Raw genomic sequence first — 19,414 nt, forward strand, 5'->3', positions numbered from 1 at the left:
GAAAAAAATCTTATTTTCCATCAATAGAGTTTTTTTATCCACTTCTCGTTTTAGTCGTAAAGAAATGAAATAATTTATGAATAACTGACTCGAATTTTATTTCAAATACTTTCCACGATTTTATTAGTATGTTTGTAACTGACCGTTTGGCCTAGATTTTGTCCTAGTTTGTTCAAATTTGTATATTGACGACAAGGCAACAATTTTATCAAAATATCTGATTATCTTGACGAAATTATATAGAATATGCAAAAAGATTATACTAAATACTGTTTTCTCCTATAAAAAAAATAGTCGTCATAAAGAAAATCATTACGTCAACAAAGTCTGGCCAACCAGGAAAACTTTCTTTCCAGGATTAGAGAATACGCCCCATCCACCCTTAATTCAACAACAGAGCGTTGTTTTACCACCCTTGTATCTAATTTTTGTTAAATCTAATAACCACGAAAATGATGGTTATCAATAACTTGAAAATAAGTTTTTAAAAATGACATTCGGAAAATTTATAGGGAATTTATAATACGAAAGTTGACAGACGATGGAACTTTCAACAATAAACTGAGTAAAGAAAAAAGCAAGGTTTGGAAATCCATGGTACACGTTTTAACTGATGTTCTTGGAAACTTCAGAGCTGATAATTATGAAAGTGTGTCCACAAAATGTCGATCGACAATGTCGAACAAGTGTGGACGTGTCGCCGGACTTTCTCGAACCTTGTCGTGTCAAGTCGAACCGAATCCGATCACGTCGGTCTGGATCAAAGGCAGCAGCAGGTCTTCGAACTTGGTTCGACTTTTGTTACATTTTTTCATATTTGATCAGAGTTTTCTATGGAACGCCAGTGATCCGAACTATAAAAATAAAAGTACCTACGGAAATACCAATGTGGTTCGGGATTTTTTAAATTAAACGTAAATTGAAAGCGTTCCACTAAATTGTGATATAAATGTCGGTTTACACGTCCACATGCACTGACCATTGTAGACGGATGATCAACGGGTCGGTTGACATAGTTTAGAGTCCAGAGATGGGGAAACTTTTTTCTTCGCGTGCCAATTTTTGCTAACGAAATATATGGCGGGCCAAGTTGAGACATTACATTATTTACTCAAATAAAAGTATTGTCATAATTTTTCTGAAATACTAATTGTGGGTCTGCTCTTTGTGGGAAATGTTTTTGTTTCTGTATGACTTTATCATAAGCCGGAAAATTTGTGATGCTGAAATTTTTAACAATAAAAGAAATATGTCTTTCTAAAGCCTATTACGAAGACAATTTTTTCATTATTGAAAACTTTATTTGGGTATTGTGTCCGAGATAAGGACTTATAAAATTCCAATTTGCTGGTGTTCAAAAATAGTTGCTTCAAATGTTTTATGCCCGACGTGTACTGCCTTTACTGCCAATTCATGAGAATATAATTCCTTAATTTAACTTTTGTTTGCTGGTCGCGGGCCGGATTTCAACGCTTTGCGGGCCGTTGATGGCCCGCGGGCCGTAGTTTCCCCATCCCTGAATTAGACACAACTTGAAACACTTGCAATGATTGAAGCATTGCGCGTTATTGGCTGTAAAATGTCCATGGACATACATATTCTGGACTCCATGAGCTTAAGACATACTCGTAAAATTATTACCACTGTGAACGTATCTTACATTCTCATTAAATTAGTTGAGTTCCTTTCATGGGTTTATGAAAGATGTTTTTTATTGATCAGTGTATTTTCCATAATATACAGGGTGTCTCACGACGAGTTAAAATTATCTGTATATGGCAATATTCTTATAGTAAAATCATGAAAATTTCTACGTTTGAGCTTTCGGATACGATCTTTTTAACTAAAATATTTTCAAAGATAACTTTGTTATTTTAAATAGAATACCCTGTATATCAATACATTTTTGGAATCTACGTAAAATTTTAGTATACTTTTGTCTAAAAACTTTTTTCGAAAAATGTATACTTTTTTGTAAAAAATTTGACCGTTGCAGACCTTTATATATTATTTTTTTACGAAAATACCCTTAAAGATATGAAAAAGGTTTCTATTCGGTAGATTTTATCAAAGTCAGACGTATTTTAAACTATGTCGAAAATTTTTTCATTTTATACGGGGTGTGTATAAAAAGTGTTCAAAGTTTAACTTCATAAATTCAAATTTCTTTTAAATAGAACCACCCGGTTTTTTATATTTTAATGCATTCAGGGGTAAAAAATAAGGCAAATTCATGCATTCTTTCCTATACTTAACTATGTATAAGTATTTTGCCATATACAGATAGTTTTAACTCCATAGTAGTTTCGAAAAAAAAACTTGTCTTAAACAGACATCAATATCTGAGATTGTTGGTACGAAAACGCCGATTTGCATGAAACATCGTATACTAAGGCCACCGGTATCTGAAGTGTAAGAGAACTATAAAGAGACGATAGTCGGGATCCTGATCAGTCACAATTCAGTCAAGTCAAGAATCTACATTAATTTCTGGTAGAATTTCAACTCGAGCAAATTCACGATTGTCTGCTGTTGTAGAAAGATAAACCGGCCACCTTACGCTTCAATAGGCATTTGATTTTTATTTCCTACTCTTCTCATTCGATAAGGCCGTAAGTGCAAAGTGTTGAAGATATAGAAGAAAAAAAATATCACGTTTTAGTTTTTGCAGTACGTTCAGAATGTCTGTTGGATTAACGATCATGATATATTGAAATTAATGAGTACCAAAAATTACATTTTTAAATGTTGTCTGAAGTACCTAATTAACTAATCTTATTGATTTTTGATATACAGAATGTGGGAAACGAAGGAGAAGTTGATTTAACGTTTCCAAATTATAATAGCTTGTTTCGCGGGTCAAATTCCAACTGCTTAGAAAAACGCAACAACGGTTTTATCGGCCGTCAAAAATATATGTTTTAGGGATACTCATGGGATTGTATTTATAGATTATCTTCAAAAACCGTCGTTGCTTTATAAGGTAAAGGAAGAAATAACAAAAAAATGACAGCATTTGAAGGGATGGAACGTGCCTTTCCATCAAGACACTTCTGTTATCATCTGATCTGCCCCCATCAATTTTCCCTGTTGCCCATCTGTAAAATTTCACTCGTAGGAGAGATATTATCTAACCAGAAGATTTAAAAAGATTGTCTTCTATTCAGACAAACCTCGTATTCTATTCTAACTTCCTTGATTTTTCTCCAATAATTTTCCGATTAATGAAAAGCTTGTGAATCGGTATTTTTTCGGCCCAAACTATCCAAAGGTTCACATAATTGCATTTTGGTTATTACTCTATTGAAATAGCCCATCTAGATGTTGCCCTACATAACACAAGCACAAACGTTCTTAGAGTAAATGTGAATTTGTTAGAGTTTAGTAACTCTGATCCAACTTCGTCCCGGATAAAGTAAAGCATCTGAAGAACGGTAAACACGATAATTTATCTGGATTCCTGTCTTATTATCTTATTAAAACGGTACAGCTTCGCTGAGATCTCAGTGTTCAGTGTTCTCACCTGGATTCGTATAAGTATGGAAGAGAGTCGGTAGAAGGTTTTGGTTTTTACCAAAGTCAGGTATATTGGCGAGAATTAATTTAATTGTATGCTATTTGGACATTAAGAAGTTACTTGGATTTTCCTGAGTCAAATATCGGTCAGTCAGTGTATTTTTAAATGATTTGGTTGCCACATAACCCCCATTCTAGTCACGTGTGCGTGTGTGTATATGTGTTTGATAACGTTGTACGAAGCAAACTCGTCGTTCTGTACGCCGAAGTTTTTGCTGCTGCTGTTGTGGTTGAGTTGGTGCGTCGTCCTTTGCAAGGAAGTCCCTCGACTGTGGTAGGTTATCGTCAGGCTACAATTCCGGATTTTTGTCTGCTGCTGGTGCCTATCGACTTCGAAGATGGATAGTGACGCCATTGTTGTCTGGTAATGTTTCGTTCGGCGTGTACCGTACAGTTTTTCCTGTGTAGAACGGTTGCAGGTAACCGGATGATCCAGATCGTGAAGGCGTTCCGACTTCCTAAAGTTGTAGTATGTTTTCTTCTTGCGACGGATTAACTCCTCTTTGACACATGAAAATATACATGGAAAGAATAAACGCGAGCTGTAGATGGCGCAACTGATGGCTTCGCGGTCTCGAGTCTGAATGATTTCTCTAAACGCGTCATATGGATTCGTTTGAGTGTGGAACTAAGAACAGGTAGAAGGTTTTGGTTTTTCCCAAAGTCAGGTATATTAAAATGCAAGGTCACATGAAGTGGCTGAAGCCACATTGGTAAAGTTGATAGGCAAAAATTATTTATAAATCAAATTTACCGCTTTGTGGTAGCCACTGAAATAATCAAATCATTATTCGTCTTGTTACTGTTACCAATTTCACTTAGCACCAATTCGTGACAACCATTTCATACTCTGTAACGGTCATATATATCCGTTTTTTTAACTTTAATGCATCGAGATACCGAAGCACGATATTTATAAGAAAATATATTACAGACATTTAAGTAAGTTGCATACTTAACAATTGTACTCACGACTTTTGTGTACATCCGTGTGAAGATACATTCGGAGAGGTGATGTTGATTGTGGTTTGTTTTTCACGAATTTTATGACGTGGGAGGTGTAGTACTACTCGATACATATAGTAGAAAACAAAAATTTGACGCTTATTTGTAAACTAGCTCACTTAAAAAACGTCGTACTGTGTTAACTATATCTCGACGTTTCGGCTCCCATTTTGAAACCATTATCAAGAGAGGAATGGGGGAAGGGTGGTTATTCGTTCATTTGCAAGAAGTTCCGTGCTCTAAATCTGCCAATGAATTACTCCTTTTTCGGTTTTGGTTGATTCCAAGGTTTCAATCTGTTTACTCTTTAGAATTCCACAGAGGAAATTCACTACAACACTACAAGCCATGAGCTAACAGGGGTGGGGCTCGCTTGGGAGGTATATTATTGTCGGAAGGGCTAATCAATGAAGGAAGTTCTGCTTCTCGGGAGGTTTCAGAGGATACTTGGAGTACTGGAGCAGACCGGACAGAATTGGATGAAGAAGATGTTTACGGGTTGACGGTAATCTCTGGCTATTATCTTTTGTGTTCAGACAGTTCAGACCATTTCAATAGCTTCTAGAATTATTCTGGACTTGAAGGAGCGAAAAAAAAAATAAAATAATGACACCACAAAAGGTAGGATCAATGAGAGACATCTATACAAAATGATAATAAGACCAACAGTGAGCTACGAAGGCGAAACGTGGATTCTTAACAAAGCAGAGAAGAAGAAGAGAAGCTAGATATAATGGAGAAGGATACGGGAGAATGTCAGGTTTTAGAGCAACAAAAAAATGATGGACATAGAACAAGAAGGAACAAGAAACACCAAGGAAAAGATAGTACGCAGAAGAAGATGGAAGATCTAAAATAGAAAGAGAAATTCGGGACTGGAAAACGAAAGCAAAAAATAGGAAAGAGTGGAAGCGAATTCCTAAACAAATATTTGCCAATTAGATGTATTGCTGTCGAAACATACGAAAAAGTATTAGCAAGAATTTTGTTCGAAAAAGGTTTTTCGATACTCGCACACTTGAGTTGGTTTATAGGGTTGGGTCCTGTGTAACTGATGTTATCGCTTCGAATATTCCATCCGATACCCCGGCAAACTATTTCGACGTAAAACGGTAATATTGAGATAAGTATTAACCAAGTATATATATATATAAGTTTATGAACCAAAGTAACTTTTCAAACATGTATATTATCGAGCTCTGTAGGTAATGGTGTGCAAATCTGCGATATCACACACGGTGAAACATGAAAAGGGTGGTATACGGTTACGTCCTATTTACATTTTAAAATATCCTTATTTTTTATTTTACATGATCTTGATTCGCTCAAAAGTTGCGGTGGTTTTTTATCATTGAGAATCAATTGTGATAATTTCATTTAGAATTTACTTAATGATAATTTGCGCGAAAAATTCGTTCTAAAAAGCACCCATAAACTACCAGACACGACGGAAAATCACAATTTACACATTTCAAAAAAAGAAACTACAAAAATCACAAAGAGAGGAAAGATAAACCCAAGAGGAAAGGTAAAAATGATAGGGAATATTCACAATCGAATAAGGATTAATAAAATATGCCTGGGATCGTTGGCATGAGCGGAAAAGTAAATTAAAAAATGCCTAAAAAGAAAGAAAAATAAAAATACGATAGTAAACGCACCGGGCCTAATCTAAACTAACCTGACCGAATCGATAGCGTCGACGTATTTCCCGATCCCGAATGATCAATAAAAACAATTTTATTCCACAAAAATTTAGTCACTTTCCTCATCCTCTTCCATTGGAGGTCGATCATTCTTTCCAGGATACAAAAATTTTATATCTACAATGATTACATCGAATGGATCCAGAGAAATTCACAAAGAAGCAGGTCCAAGTTACTTCTGATTCCCCCCTCGAGATTCTTCTTCTCACGAGCCTCCAGCCAATATTTTGGGTGTAGGCCCCTGTTTCAGGATAACCAAAGTGCTCTTGATGGTTGACTGTAAAGTGCTGGTAGCCTTCACTTTCTACCGCCAAATATCCTTTCCAGTAGTCATTATGAATGCTCGATCATTCCTAATATCCAATGACCCCCGACCATGCTCCCTTTATTGTATTTTCTTCGTCTATTTCAACGACGCAACCATTCCCACCAATTTGGCCTTCATCTTCATATGCTCGGTCTAAACTGTCCATACAAACTTCACGGACATAGTTGAAGACGTCGCTCACTGACGAAACTGTTGTTTCCAAGATTAAGGCCTCTTTTATCGGCTGTTCAAATGAAAATCCTTGTGGAAAACAATACGTTCAAACCATGTGTCTTTTGCCGCTGAACCTTTGTGGTCGAACGATCTGCCCTTGATTTTTCCGAAACATCTGAAGTGGCTAAAAACGGTACCATCATCATACCATTTAGCAAATTGCTTGTGCTTGCTGCACCATCTATTGAGTCGCACAAGATTATTATTAATGGACCAAATTTTTTGCTTGAGCATAATTGTTGCTATTTTAAAAAGATTCCATAAAAAATTAATCATCAATTGACGAAACATTGGATTACTTAATAACTACTTACATTTTTGAAAGTATCAGTTTTAATTTCAATTCAAAAAAACCAAACCAAAAAAATGTTTTAAATTTGCAATGTTTTATTTACCACTAATTCAATGAACGATCAAAATGGCGGATATTTCCGCTCCTATTTACCTGCGCACGAAATGACTGCGATTTCCGACCTTGCGAGGTCGCGGGAATTTCAAAAATATCACCTGTATAATTTCATTCGCGTTTTTCAGAAATTCAGCCGAAATTAATCAAAATTTAACTGGAAACCATTAAAAGTAACATTTCTATTAAGAGTATTGTCCGTAATTCGTCACTATTTGGTAACCTACTGTTTTATTAATGTATTCTTGAAATACCCAGATGTTTGAGACGGTTAATTTGGTTAATGACACGTACGAGATATTTTCCCCAAACTGTGACCCGAGGAAAATTTTTTTCTTTCAAGTTTAGTTAATTATAATAAATGAAAAGTTCAATATCTGAAAAAAAAATCACACTTTATGCCTCCCAACATAATCTTATATTGTAACCTTGTTCCTGACCAGTTTCCTCTGCAAAAGCTAATTCCTGAAGATAATGCTCGATACATCTCTCATCATTATCAAAGATATTTCATTGTTATATGATTCTAGTGAGACATCAGGTTCTCATTCTGGATTTAGGTAGTAACCAACTGAATAATAGCACAAACAATTTGATTTTTTTAAATGTAAGCCATTAGAATGAAATTTACGAGAAAAGAATAAAAAAGTTTGGAACATATCATACTGATTTGACACGTTTTCCAACGGAAAGCTTTTTCGAAAGTTCACGCAAAGTCTTAAAATTGAAAAATGAACAAAAATATGAACCACAAACATTATGTTTGGTATAAATGAATTAATACAATCCTTGACAAATGTTTGTTAAAATTACTGGGTTCAGATTTTCGTCCAAAAACTTCAATTTGGTAGAATTTAGTTCTAACGTTATCCATCCATAAATTTGCTTTGAAAAAAATTAATAAAACGAAATACTGTAAAACCCATTAATAATCAATGTTTAAATATTGTAATTTATGGAGTCAATCCAAATTTTCATCACGTAAATGTTACGTAATCGATTTCTTGATATGATTAACTGCAACGTCTAATGTTGCATTCCTATTTCTATTTGTTATAAAACTATTTAATATGCATTAGATCGACTGTGTTTGTAGTTAATCAAATTTGTGTGGAAGTGTACGTGTCGCGGCACTAATAAGTACAAGTGAATATTGCTACAGGATCGGATTAATCACTCGATTTAGTTGAATAATTGAGTAGATTAATGAAAAAAACTCAACTAATCTACTTAACTACTAATTCTATTGAATTATTTTAATACTTGACATACTAAGACGTCTAGGAAACGTCATTAATATCAAAACTTTAATTAACTTGTGTAGAACATCTTCAACATTCGGTGGCGAGTTGTTGCAATTAAATATCATTTCTTTAACAACTTTTCTTGCGCTACCTGTGGTGGAATATTGAACTAGGAGGATGGTCCCAGAAGCACCTTGCCCGACAAAGAAATTTTAAGTTGTAACAAACGTTGAAATGATAATTATCTCGCCATGACCTTGTCTGTAGATGAAACGGACTTTGTCTTCTTTGGAGCGGGATCTCCCTTTTCAGGACTTTTGTTTCGGGCGTGTAGGGGTGGACCCACTGGGAAACATTGCCAAACACTCGATGCAATCATCTTCAAGACTCTATTTTTGTTCCATCGTGAACAAACGCGGCATCCATCTTGCACATAGCTTTCTGAAGTCGTCCCTCATTTGGTCGACCATTGCGATTCTGGTCTTAAGCTCTGCTACCCAATATTTTACTAGGAGCAGTCTCACCGCACAGTAGACTCTAGTTCAACGAGTAATAAAATGATGAATCATTTGTATTCCATAGGCGTATCACATCTTTTAGTAGATATTTTTTCATATTACCATCCACTGACCAATCTGGTGTCGCTTCAATTTTGCAAACATTAGAACTTAATTTTTTCGTGCCGTAAGGCATTATAAGATTCGAAGAAGTACTATGCGTAATTGAAATTAATTTTTTTGCGATTTCTACTGCGACTAAGTAAAAAAATTCATTTAAATTGATTCAAAATGGGATGCAATACAAACGTAAAGTGTCGTGAGTTCATTTAGAAGTAAGTTAGTGACATTATTCTTACGCCAATCCTGTCGTAGGTTATTCCTGCACTCGAGCACCAGTAGTAGTAGTCTGGTAGTTACATGATGAGATGAGATTAGTGATTGCATTCAAACATTAAACTGATGGACATAATAATACTCGATATATGTTTGCTGGGCCTGTGCCGATAAGCCAGTACACCGATCACTATTTATTAGTGCGCGCGTGTTTTCAATGTTGTTTTCATTTTGTAACCACTTAAACGACCGAGACCGAACGATTAAACCAACAACGTTTACTAGTTACAGGTCACTACTTAAAATTTAATAGGTAATACGTAGAAGCACGTTAACGTTAAATTTATTCAAGTCGCGGAAGATTTTTGAGAAAATTTAATACAAAATTATGTGTTTTGAAACACCTTCGAAGGCCCATATAGATGGAACCCGTTCGTCAATCATCAAACAACTGCTGCAGCTAAATAGACTAATCTTAAACGTCACCCTCATACTATGGGCATCAAGGATGATCCGGAGTGCCGATGGTGCATGGAGGAGGACGAAACTGCAGACCATGTTATCTGTGAGTGCCCCGCACTCACACGGGCGCGGTTTAAACACCTGGACAAACCCCAGAACCTTCCGACATCAAAGGATTCAAGCCAAAGAGCCTGATCGACTTCTCAAACGACATCGGACTAAGAAAAATAATAGTGAAGGTGAAAAAATAACAAAATGGAAACCATTAGGAAACCAAAAGAAGACCAAAAAGCCAACGGGAAAGAAGATCAATTAACATGTGATCTGAACAAAATGGGAGTTCGTGGATGGTGGAGTAATATCCAGGACAAGAAGAATTGGAGAAAAGTAGCGGAAAAAGTCAAAATATGCAATGAACATTAGGTTAAAAAGAAACTGGTTAGAACGTGGATTGACTCAACACAATAAGTGAGTTAAAGAGCTCTTGATTGAGCGGTAACTATTCCTATTGGAACATACACTACTATATATACACCTACTTGCGTAGCCAGACCATTCTCGCTTCGAGGGGGCGGTCCACCGCCGACCTATTCGGGTCAGAATTTCTACGAGTACCTGGATTTTATTGTTGATACATTAAATAACTTTTTTGTTCATATTTTTTTATCTTCTTAATGCTATTCAATTAAACGCTATGGAATCACATTTATTTTGATTTTTGAATGAAAAAATCGAACAACTTTGACAAATGACTGGTCTGATTGAAAGCTTGAAACTTTCAAAAAAAGAATAAAATTAAACTAGAACTTTGTCTTAATTAATTTTTCCCCTTTCCTTACATCTCAAATATATAGCAATAATCATCAAGTGTTGTCCCGGAAGGGTAACTCGGTAGTAGATGATCGTTATTCAGGTTAACGGCATACCACCAGTCGAAGGCTGCAAACAGATCGTAATGACCTAATAAATCTACAAATAGTTCGAAATAGGTTGAGAGAAGCAGGTATAGGAGCCAGAGTACCAGCTAGAGATCGACGTCTTACCAGAGAACATCGAGTAGCAAGATTGGGATTTGCTCGAGAACACGCAAATTGGAATATTCAAGATTGGTCCAATATGAATCAAGATTTTGTCTGTAATCATCAGATAGGCGTGTACCAATATAGGCAACGTGGTGAACGGTTAATTTTTGTCAAACTGAAAGCTTTGGTGGTAGCTCTATCATAGTTTGGGAAGGAATTTCTTTCGAGTGTCGCACGGAGTTAGTACCAGTGAATGGTGGAAGACTAAATACTGACAGGTACATAACCAATATCCTAGAACCCCATGTAGTGCCCTATATGCCTCATATCGGTGACAAATCTGTGCTAATGCACGATAATACTCGTCCACACGCTGCTGGAGTAGTTCGCCAGTACTTAATAGAAGTTGAGATACCAACCCTGAATTGGCCCGCACGTAGCTCGGACCTTAACCCGATAGAGCATGTTTGGAACTATCTAGGATGGCAAATTTAGCAAAATCCGGCACCAATAAAAACACTAGATGATCTTCAAAATGTTTTTTATAACTTCTGGGAAAACATGCCGCAAGGATACGTCCAGAACCTGTTCAGAAGCCTTCCAAGACGAATGAAAGCTGTAATTAGATTTTTTTGTATAGATGTTTCTTACAATTGTTTGTTAAATCAAACTTTTCCTCCTTTCTCTAATTAAACTGATATAAAATAAATGTTGCAAAAGGCGGTATCTATTGGTGTTTTAATTCGTAATAATAATAAAATTCGAAAAACAGGCATCACATTTAAAATATTTAAAAAATAATGAGTGATGCGATAATTTTTGTGGGGTGTATATTTAGAATAAAACGAAATCAATTTTGCATTTGGATTGAGGAAACGAAGGTTAGATACATTTTAAAATGTGGATAAAGATGCGAGTCCTAAATATCACTTCAAATTATATTTTACAAAACAAGCCTGTTTTTATTTTTTGTCTTCACATAAATTAAATCGTACTTTCCGGTGCAAAAAAAGTAAACTGGGTATGTAAGACGACTCAATTAAATAAAACATGTTAATAAGAAAATGATATTATCTCGCCAACAAGTGTCTTTTCGCGTTATTAAATAACTTAATTAAATAATAAAATGCAGTTTCATGTTGAGTTGAAAAAATAATTTGTATGACACCGGATGGTATTCTATATATAGGAGTATACAAAATGAACTTCGGTTAACGTATGAATGTACAAAACAAAGATATCGTGTTTTCAACAGGTGACTGTGAAAATAAAATTAACACCAAAATTACGTTAGGAATTTAATTAAACTATGTATTGATAGAGATGTAAATAGACCTGCTGAGTTCGGTAGATTCTAAAATCTAAACTAAAACTGTTATGATATCCAGTACACCCGAAAAAAATTAATCTACGAACCACCAACGCGTTTTGCTTGTTGAGCTGCTACTCCTCTATTGCCAACCATTGCTACGTTACCAACATCTACTCATTTCGTACGTTATAATAAAGTAATATTTGAAAAAAGAAGAGAATAAATGTCACTTGTCGTTTGTCAATAGATGAAGGAAACTTTTACATGTGGTCATTATTAAACGTTTTTGTTACTACAAAACCATAGAAATGAGTTAAGAGTTGTTTCAAAAAAATCAAAGAGTAGAGAGAACCTTTAAACTTTAATTCAATTAATAATTGAGAACTGATAATCCTACGTGAATTATTATTACCAATAGATATTTCAACGTATATTATTAACACGTTTGCATTAGTTTCACTTGTATATTTATAAGTGGCTTTTCAATGCAACCGTTGATTCCAAAAATTAATGAATTAATTAAAAAGTACTATTTGAGAAAAGAAGAGAATAAATGTCACTTGTCGTTTGTCAATAGATGAAGGAAACTTATTACATGTGGTCATTATTAAACGTTTTTGTTACTACAAAACCATAGAAATGAGTTAACAGTTGTTTCAAAAAAATAAATAAACACTTGAAAGTCTCGATGAATGTGACCTAACCAAATAAATAAATAATAAGTGAGTGGAAGTATCCAGATAATCAATCGGTACGTTATAATAACACTGGCAATGGAAATACCCGTCTAATAGTAGGAAAAATATTTATTAAGCACTAACACGTACCACTTTTCAATTGCTTAATTATCACTGTTTGCATTTCATAAAGTGGCGGTTAATATCGGTAAATTTTATGACCAAAAAACTAACTGAACTGTCTTATTCAGAATAATAAACATAAAAATAACATTAAAAATTAATATTCATAGTAGTGGTTCTCTGTAACCTAACCTAACCTAACCAAAAAATCGAGTCAAACGTGCCACAGTTGCAGAACTTCTTCTGACAAATTTTGCTACATTTGTGGAGAATTTATGGTGAAATCGCAAGACAGGACATAGGCGGGAACCTATTAACCATTTTGACGACTGCTAAGGTCATTCTAAGGAAGGAAACAACAAGATCGAGTATCCAAATTTGCCGTCTGCTATACGACCTGTTTCCCATAACGAAAATTTACCGATTGCGCTTTTAAAACCGCAAAATATTGTTTTAGAAGATACTGGAGACAACGTATCATCAGGAAGCTCCGAAGAACAATGCACCAACACTATTTTTACTCCAAGTATCAGTTTGTTGATTGTTCAAAGTGAGTTGAATGATTTAGCAAGTGATTTGGGGTTATCAAAGCAACAGTCTGAACTTCTTGCTTTCCGTCTTAAGGAATGGAACTTGTTAGCCAAAGACACAAAAATGACGACCTTTAGAGAAATAAATGCTACATGTTCTGCATTCTACAGTATGGAAAATACGTTGTGTGCGTGTACGGATATTGATTGATGGTCTAATGAAGGAACTTGATATCGAGGATCATCCCAGTGAGTGACACCTATTTATTGACTCGTCTAAATACAGTTTAAAAACAGTGGAAATTTAAAACTGTCTATACCAGTTGCTGATTCTGTGAAGATGAAAGAGACTTAAGAAAATATTCGCTTGTTTTTAGACAGAATTAACTACAACAAGTATAAGTGGTTGATATGTGGAGACTTAAAGATAATTGGAATTTTAATGGGACTTCAGGGAGGGTTTACGAAACATTGCTGTTTCCTTTGTCTATGGGACAATCGGGCAGTAGATCAACACTATGTAAAAAAAATTGACAAGCAAGAAGTGAGTTACAACCGGGATTTAAAAATGTTATGTTTATACCCCTTGTAGATCCCAAAAATATCCTTCACATTAAACTTGGATTGATGAAAAACTTTGTAAAGACTATGGATAGAGAGGGTGACAGTTTCAAATACCTTAGAGAAGTCTTTCCCCAGTTGATTGATGCCCAATTTAATGGAAGGTATTTTTATTGGGCCACAAATAAGAACTTCGAGGATTTGTTAGTGTACTGAGGGAATTTTTGGGCAACAATATGGATCCAAATTACCAACAATTAGTTGATGAACTTCTAGACGCTTACAAATCACTTGGTGCTCGAATGTCATCGAGAAAATTCATTTCCTCCATTCCCATCTGACATTTTGCACCAAGGTTCCACCAAAATATTAAAATAATGGAAATTCGGTATCAAGCACGATGGTATTCGGCATTACTGTCGATTTTTAGAAAGAGAAAGCGCAACCCCTGATAAAAGGAAAAAGTAGAGCTAATTGATATTTAACCTTACGTGTTACAATTATTTTTTCCACATTTTCGTATTTGTATCTATTTTATCACAATATGCAATTCATTTTTGTGTTACTACAAAAAATTTGTTTTTGTCGACCAGTGTAATTATTCAGATAGATAAATTTTCAACCAAATCAGTAGTATCTATGTAGTTTTGCGAGTAATATATCGATGGTGGGTGCTAGTATTAAAGAGATATCTTTCCATTAGCAGAAACTATAGAAATTAAACGTAACGTAGGAATTTTTTTAAAAATCAATCTTGGACGGACACAACTATAAAAATCAAATGCTATTCATTCATTTTTTGTGTCGACTAGTGTAGTCTAACATAGTATTTCCTAATCTATTTTGTACCTTGCCCGACATTAGCTTTTCCAAAACTCCAATGCTCACTATATGACACACAAAATTTTCAAAATTTAATTGATAGGTTATGGGGAGAAATCACTATAAAACACATTCAATACACTGCGTCCGCGTAATAATATACTTTCCATATGAGGAAATTTTCCGGAAAATTATGTCACACACACATTTTGACGTGTGACAAATGGCTGTTGACAGAAGCGGTGTTGCCTATTTGGTTAAAAGGCAAAAAATAAAAGTCGTATACCCATTGATCCGCCTTTGTATTGAGGGATTCTTTCTACCTCAAACAGATAACTGAATCTATACGTTATCTCACAAGAAATCAAATATTTTTTATTTTTCGAAATCTCTTTGTATTTATTTCGTTTTGTGATGTATTCATTTTAGTACCAAACAATTCGAAATGAATATAAGCATGGTAATTTTTAAGCGTAATCATTTCGATCTAGCAGTTGCGCTCTTATCAGCGCTGCATCGGGTTTAGTGTTCCGGATACTGCTGAAAGATAAGGAAAATTAAAGATCGAACGATATCATAGAATTGTATATTCGATATGCGTAGTTTTATATGTTTAATGGTTAATGGAGTTTGATTGTTTCGATTTCGTATTTTCGATATGTGATTGTTTAATATCGAATTTAAAATCAGTTTTCTATCAAATACGCCTAAAGGAAAACATACAATTTGACTAAATGTCTAGACCGAAATAGTTGGGAAATCATCATCAACTTTTTCCTAATAAGGAAAATTAAGCGAGCTACGAGCAAAAAAGATTTTATTACCGTGCCGCCGCCCCCTAAAAGCCATTGCTTTTATTCAGAGAAAAGAGGAAAATCACTCGATGTTAGATCGGGACTGTATGGTGGGTGTCTAATTGAAATTGCTAAACGAATACTGTGTAAATGCGCTTTGTAGTTGACCTTGACCTGTTTTGAATAGCTTTCTGTAAACGTTGTAAAACTTCACAATATAAGTCTGCATTTATTGTTGTTCTATGTTGCAAAAATTCCATAAGCAACACACATTTTTGATCCCAAAAAAACAGTTGCCATAATCTTACGGCTACTGAAGGTTAGCCTTGGAAAATTTGAAAACCAAGAAGCTGTAGCTGTAGTTTTGTGGTTATCAATCAACATCGTTGGGGCCCAGGGAGCGCAAACAAAGTTTCTCTGACCGCATGGTCAACAACAACAACAGAACAACGTCGTTTGTAGTGACAGACTTGCGTCCTTGATCCCCTTCTTCGGTTCGATCATATTTAAGTTTTCGACACTTTTCACGAACAAAGTTGTCTCCATAAACTCGACTGATTTTTCGAAGGATTTACGAATAACAAGTCGCAATTCACACTTGGCGGGAGATTCAATAGTGACAGCCATGTTTATGTGACTGTGGAATTGTTAGTGACAGAGCGATTGAGCGGGGAAGATGTTTAGTTGCCTACTACGCACACCAATCACACGTGCCCTCGGAGGTTTAAAAAAAACAACCCTCTTATGTCCTTAATCGATAATAAATCGATCCATGATCATTTTCCCAAATTCCGTTGGAGCTTCAAGTGCGGCTTAACGTATATAGAAAATCGATTTTTTACGCTAAAAACTATTTAATTTTAGACATCAGAAATGTAGGAAACATACCATATATTATAAAATAAGATTTCAAAAGAAATTGTTAAATAATTTGAAAATGTATGGCAAGTTTAATAAAAATAACGAAATGAAATCAACAAAAGTTGAAAATTTAGAACGTTGGTATTTTCCAATATTGAGCAATTGTCAATTACTGTTCATAGCAGTAACATTAACAATTTTGAGATGAAATCAGGCCAGGTACTTATGGGATCATCCTCGTACAAAAACTTGTACCACGCCGTAACAAGTACTTAAAATTCTGGATTTCCGTTCCATGAATAATTATTCCAAACCTTTTTTTTATACAACCAAAGTGAACTTACTTCGTGAATGTACACCGTATATTACTCAATCAAATAGAATAGCCCGCAACCGTTCACCTTAAATTTTTTCAAACAAAAATAATTAATCCCGCCGGGAAAAATAAATTTCCTTATTATCCCATTATCGCCTTCAACCACAACTGAATTTTAGCACCACACGGGCTTTCTCTCAATCCCCCGTACCCCCATTCTGTCTCTCTCGATGCTCTTTTACTATCAACAAAGGGGAGAAGCACACGCTCTATCGGCCATTCGCCGGTCTGCTTCGTCTTTTTGACAACAACTTCGGTCCGCGTTTGTTGTTGTTGTTGTTGTGCGTTCTATTCTATCACAGTCTTAATATTCCATAATTTACGCGGCCCAGCTGTTTATTGGTGTAAACGAGACGGGATTGAAAAAGTGAGGTTAAGTTTAGTGTGTATAAATACATTGAGATTAATGGGTGAGTGTTTATTAGATTTCTTTTACTATTAATATCATAATACCATCTGTGATTTTAGTAATAATTTATGTAAATAGATTTAGAGTTAACTTAGAAAGAAATGAATTAATTACCATTACTTTCGAATATATATATATACTTATATTTAATTGACTGAAAATTTCATTATTTTTCATCATCAAATAATTTATAATCAAACTACATATAATTGAGTATGTTTTTTGCGTCAAAAAAGCTTATTACAATCGAAATTGAAGGTTAGTTAAGTTGGTACCTCATGATACCGTGAAGAGTCTAAAAGTTAATTAAGTTTTCTGTGTCACCTATGTTGAAATATGATAAATAATTCGCGATGTTTCAAATTTAAAAATTTGAATTGTGCACAAAAATCGCTGGAATTGATTCTTTCTATATAGCAAATTCTAAACTATTTTAATTTCGTCTGGATGATGAAAATATGAATGAACTATAGGTTCTTATGTATAAAGAAGTAAAAAAAAAACAATACAAATTATTATTACCAATAATACTTATTTTAAAGTTATTATGAACTTGTTTGCATTAGTTTCACTTGTATATTTATAAGTGAATTTTCAACGGTTATCGAAATGCAACCGTTGATTCCAAAAATTAAGAAAAAGTCAAATTTTAAAAAAGAAGAGAATAAATGTCACTTGTCGTTTGTCAATAGATGAAGGAAACTATTACATCTGGTCATTATTAAACGTTTTTGTTACTACAAAACCGTAGAAATGAGTTAACAGTTGTTTAAAAAAAAATAGAAGAGTAGAGAGAACCTTTAAACTTTAATTCAATTAATAATTGAGAACTGATAATCCTACGTGAATTATTATTACCAATAGATATTTCTACGTATATTATTAACACGTTTGCATTAGTTTCACTTGTATATTTATAAGTGGCTTTTCAACGGCTACCAAAATGCAACCGTTGATTCCAAAAATTAATCAATTAATTAAAAAGTAATATTTGAGAAAAGAAGAGAATAAATGTCACTTGTCGTTTGTCAATAGATGAAGGAAACTATTACATGTGATCATTATTAAACGTTTTTGTTACTACAAAACCATAGAAATGAGTTAACAGTTGTTTAAAAAAAAATAGAAGAGTAGAGAGAACCTTTAAACTTTAATTCAATTAATAATTGAGAACTGATAATCCTACGTGAATTATTATTACCAATAGATGTTTCTACGTATATTATTAACACGTTTGCATTAGTTTCACTTGTATATTTATAAGTGGCTTTTCAACGGCTACCAAAATGCAACCGTTGATTCCAAAAATTAATCAATTAATTAAAAAGTAATATTTGAGAAAAGAAGAGAATAAATGTCACTTGTCGTTTGTCAATACATGAAGGAAACTATTACACGTGATCATTATTATACGTTTTTGTTACTACAAAACCATAGAAATGAGTTGTTTCAAATAAATAAAAGTGTAGAGAGAACCTTTAAACTTACAATTCAGAAGTGGGATCAGCCTGCAATCGTCGTTTGAACTTGAAAGTGTCGATGAATGTGGCCTAACCAAATAAATAAATAATAATTGAGTGGAAGTACCCAGATAATCAATCGGTGGGTGTAAATAACCCGAGACAAAGAACAGTTCGATAAATGATCGATATCTATGATCTTTCCAAAAATATTATTTTGGAAAACAAGAGGCGAATTAAATGAAGGCGTGTGTAATACGATGATAAAAGATAATAAATCAAGTTTATATGAAATTTCATTAAACATTTCAAGAGATAAAGCTTCAAATTTATCGGTACTCACGGAAATATCGGAAACTCTGATGGAAGTCCGTCCAAAGTGTTTTTATGGATAGACACATTAAATAGTACACATCAAATAAGAGACAACTATATGCTTGAAACAACAAGCTCTAGATTAGTAGACGACGCGAAATGTTGAACTTAATTTGAACGGAATGATATTCTTACTAGAAAGATTTTGTTGAAATATTTAGCAATATGTTTTCCCCGAAACAAAGATTGATAGTGTGATTTAAAAAGATGGAAACTTGAGTAGAAGTATAAATTGGGATTTCTTCGAGATTTACGCGCGACCAGATGTCTTATTCCAAAGAGAATAACATCAGGACGATTATAAATAAAGAACTAAGAG

At 34.3% G+C, this 19,414-nt stretch overlaps 1 protein-coding gene across 2 annotated transcripts in view; it reads left to right on the top strand.

Annotated features, from left to right (window-relative positions):
* The window catches only part of LOC130441021 (zinc finger protein ush), a 190,434-nt gene that overhangs the window by 99,144 nt on the left and 71,876 nt on the right, over nt 1–19,414 (top strand). Inside the window, exon 1 of one of the 2 annotated variants that reach the window (XM_056774472.1) lies at nt 17,219–17,261. The exons of the other annotated variant lie outside the window; for it this stretch is intronic. Within the exon in view, the coding sequence (XP_056630450.1) occupies nt 17,258–17,261 (4 nt within the window). The 5' untranslated portion in view covers nt 17,219–17,257. Of the gene's footprint in view, nt 1–17,218; nt 17,262–19,414 lie in introns of those variants that run through there. 2 annotated transcript variants of the gene reach the window in all.

The sequence above is a fragment of the Diorhabda sublineata genome, chromosome 3, assembly GCF_026230105.1.
Source record: "Diorhabda sublineata isolate icDioSubl1.1 chromosome 3, icDioSubl1.1, whole genome shotgun sequence".
Taxonomy (NCBI): Eukaryota; Metazoa; Arthropoda; class Insecta; order Coleoptera; family Chrysomelidae; genus Diorhabda; species Diorhabda sublineata.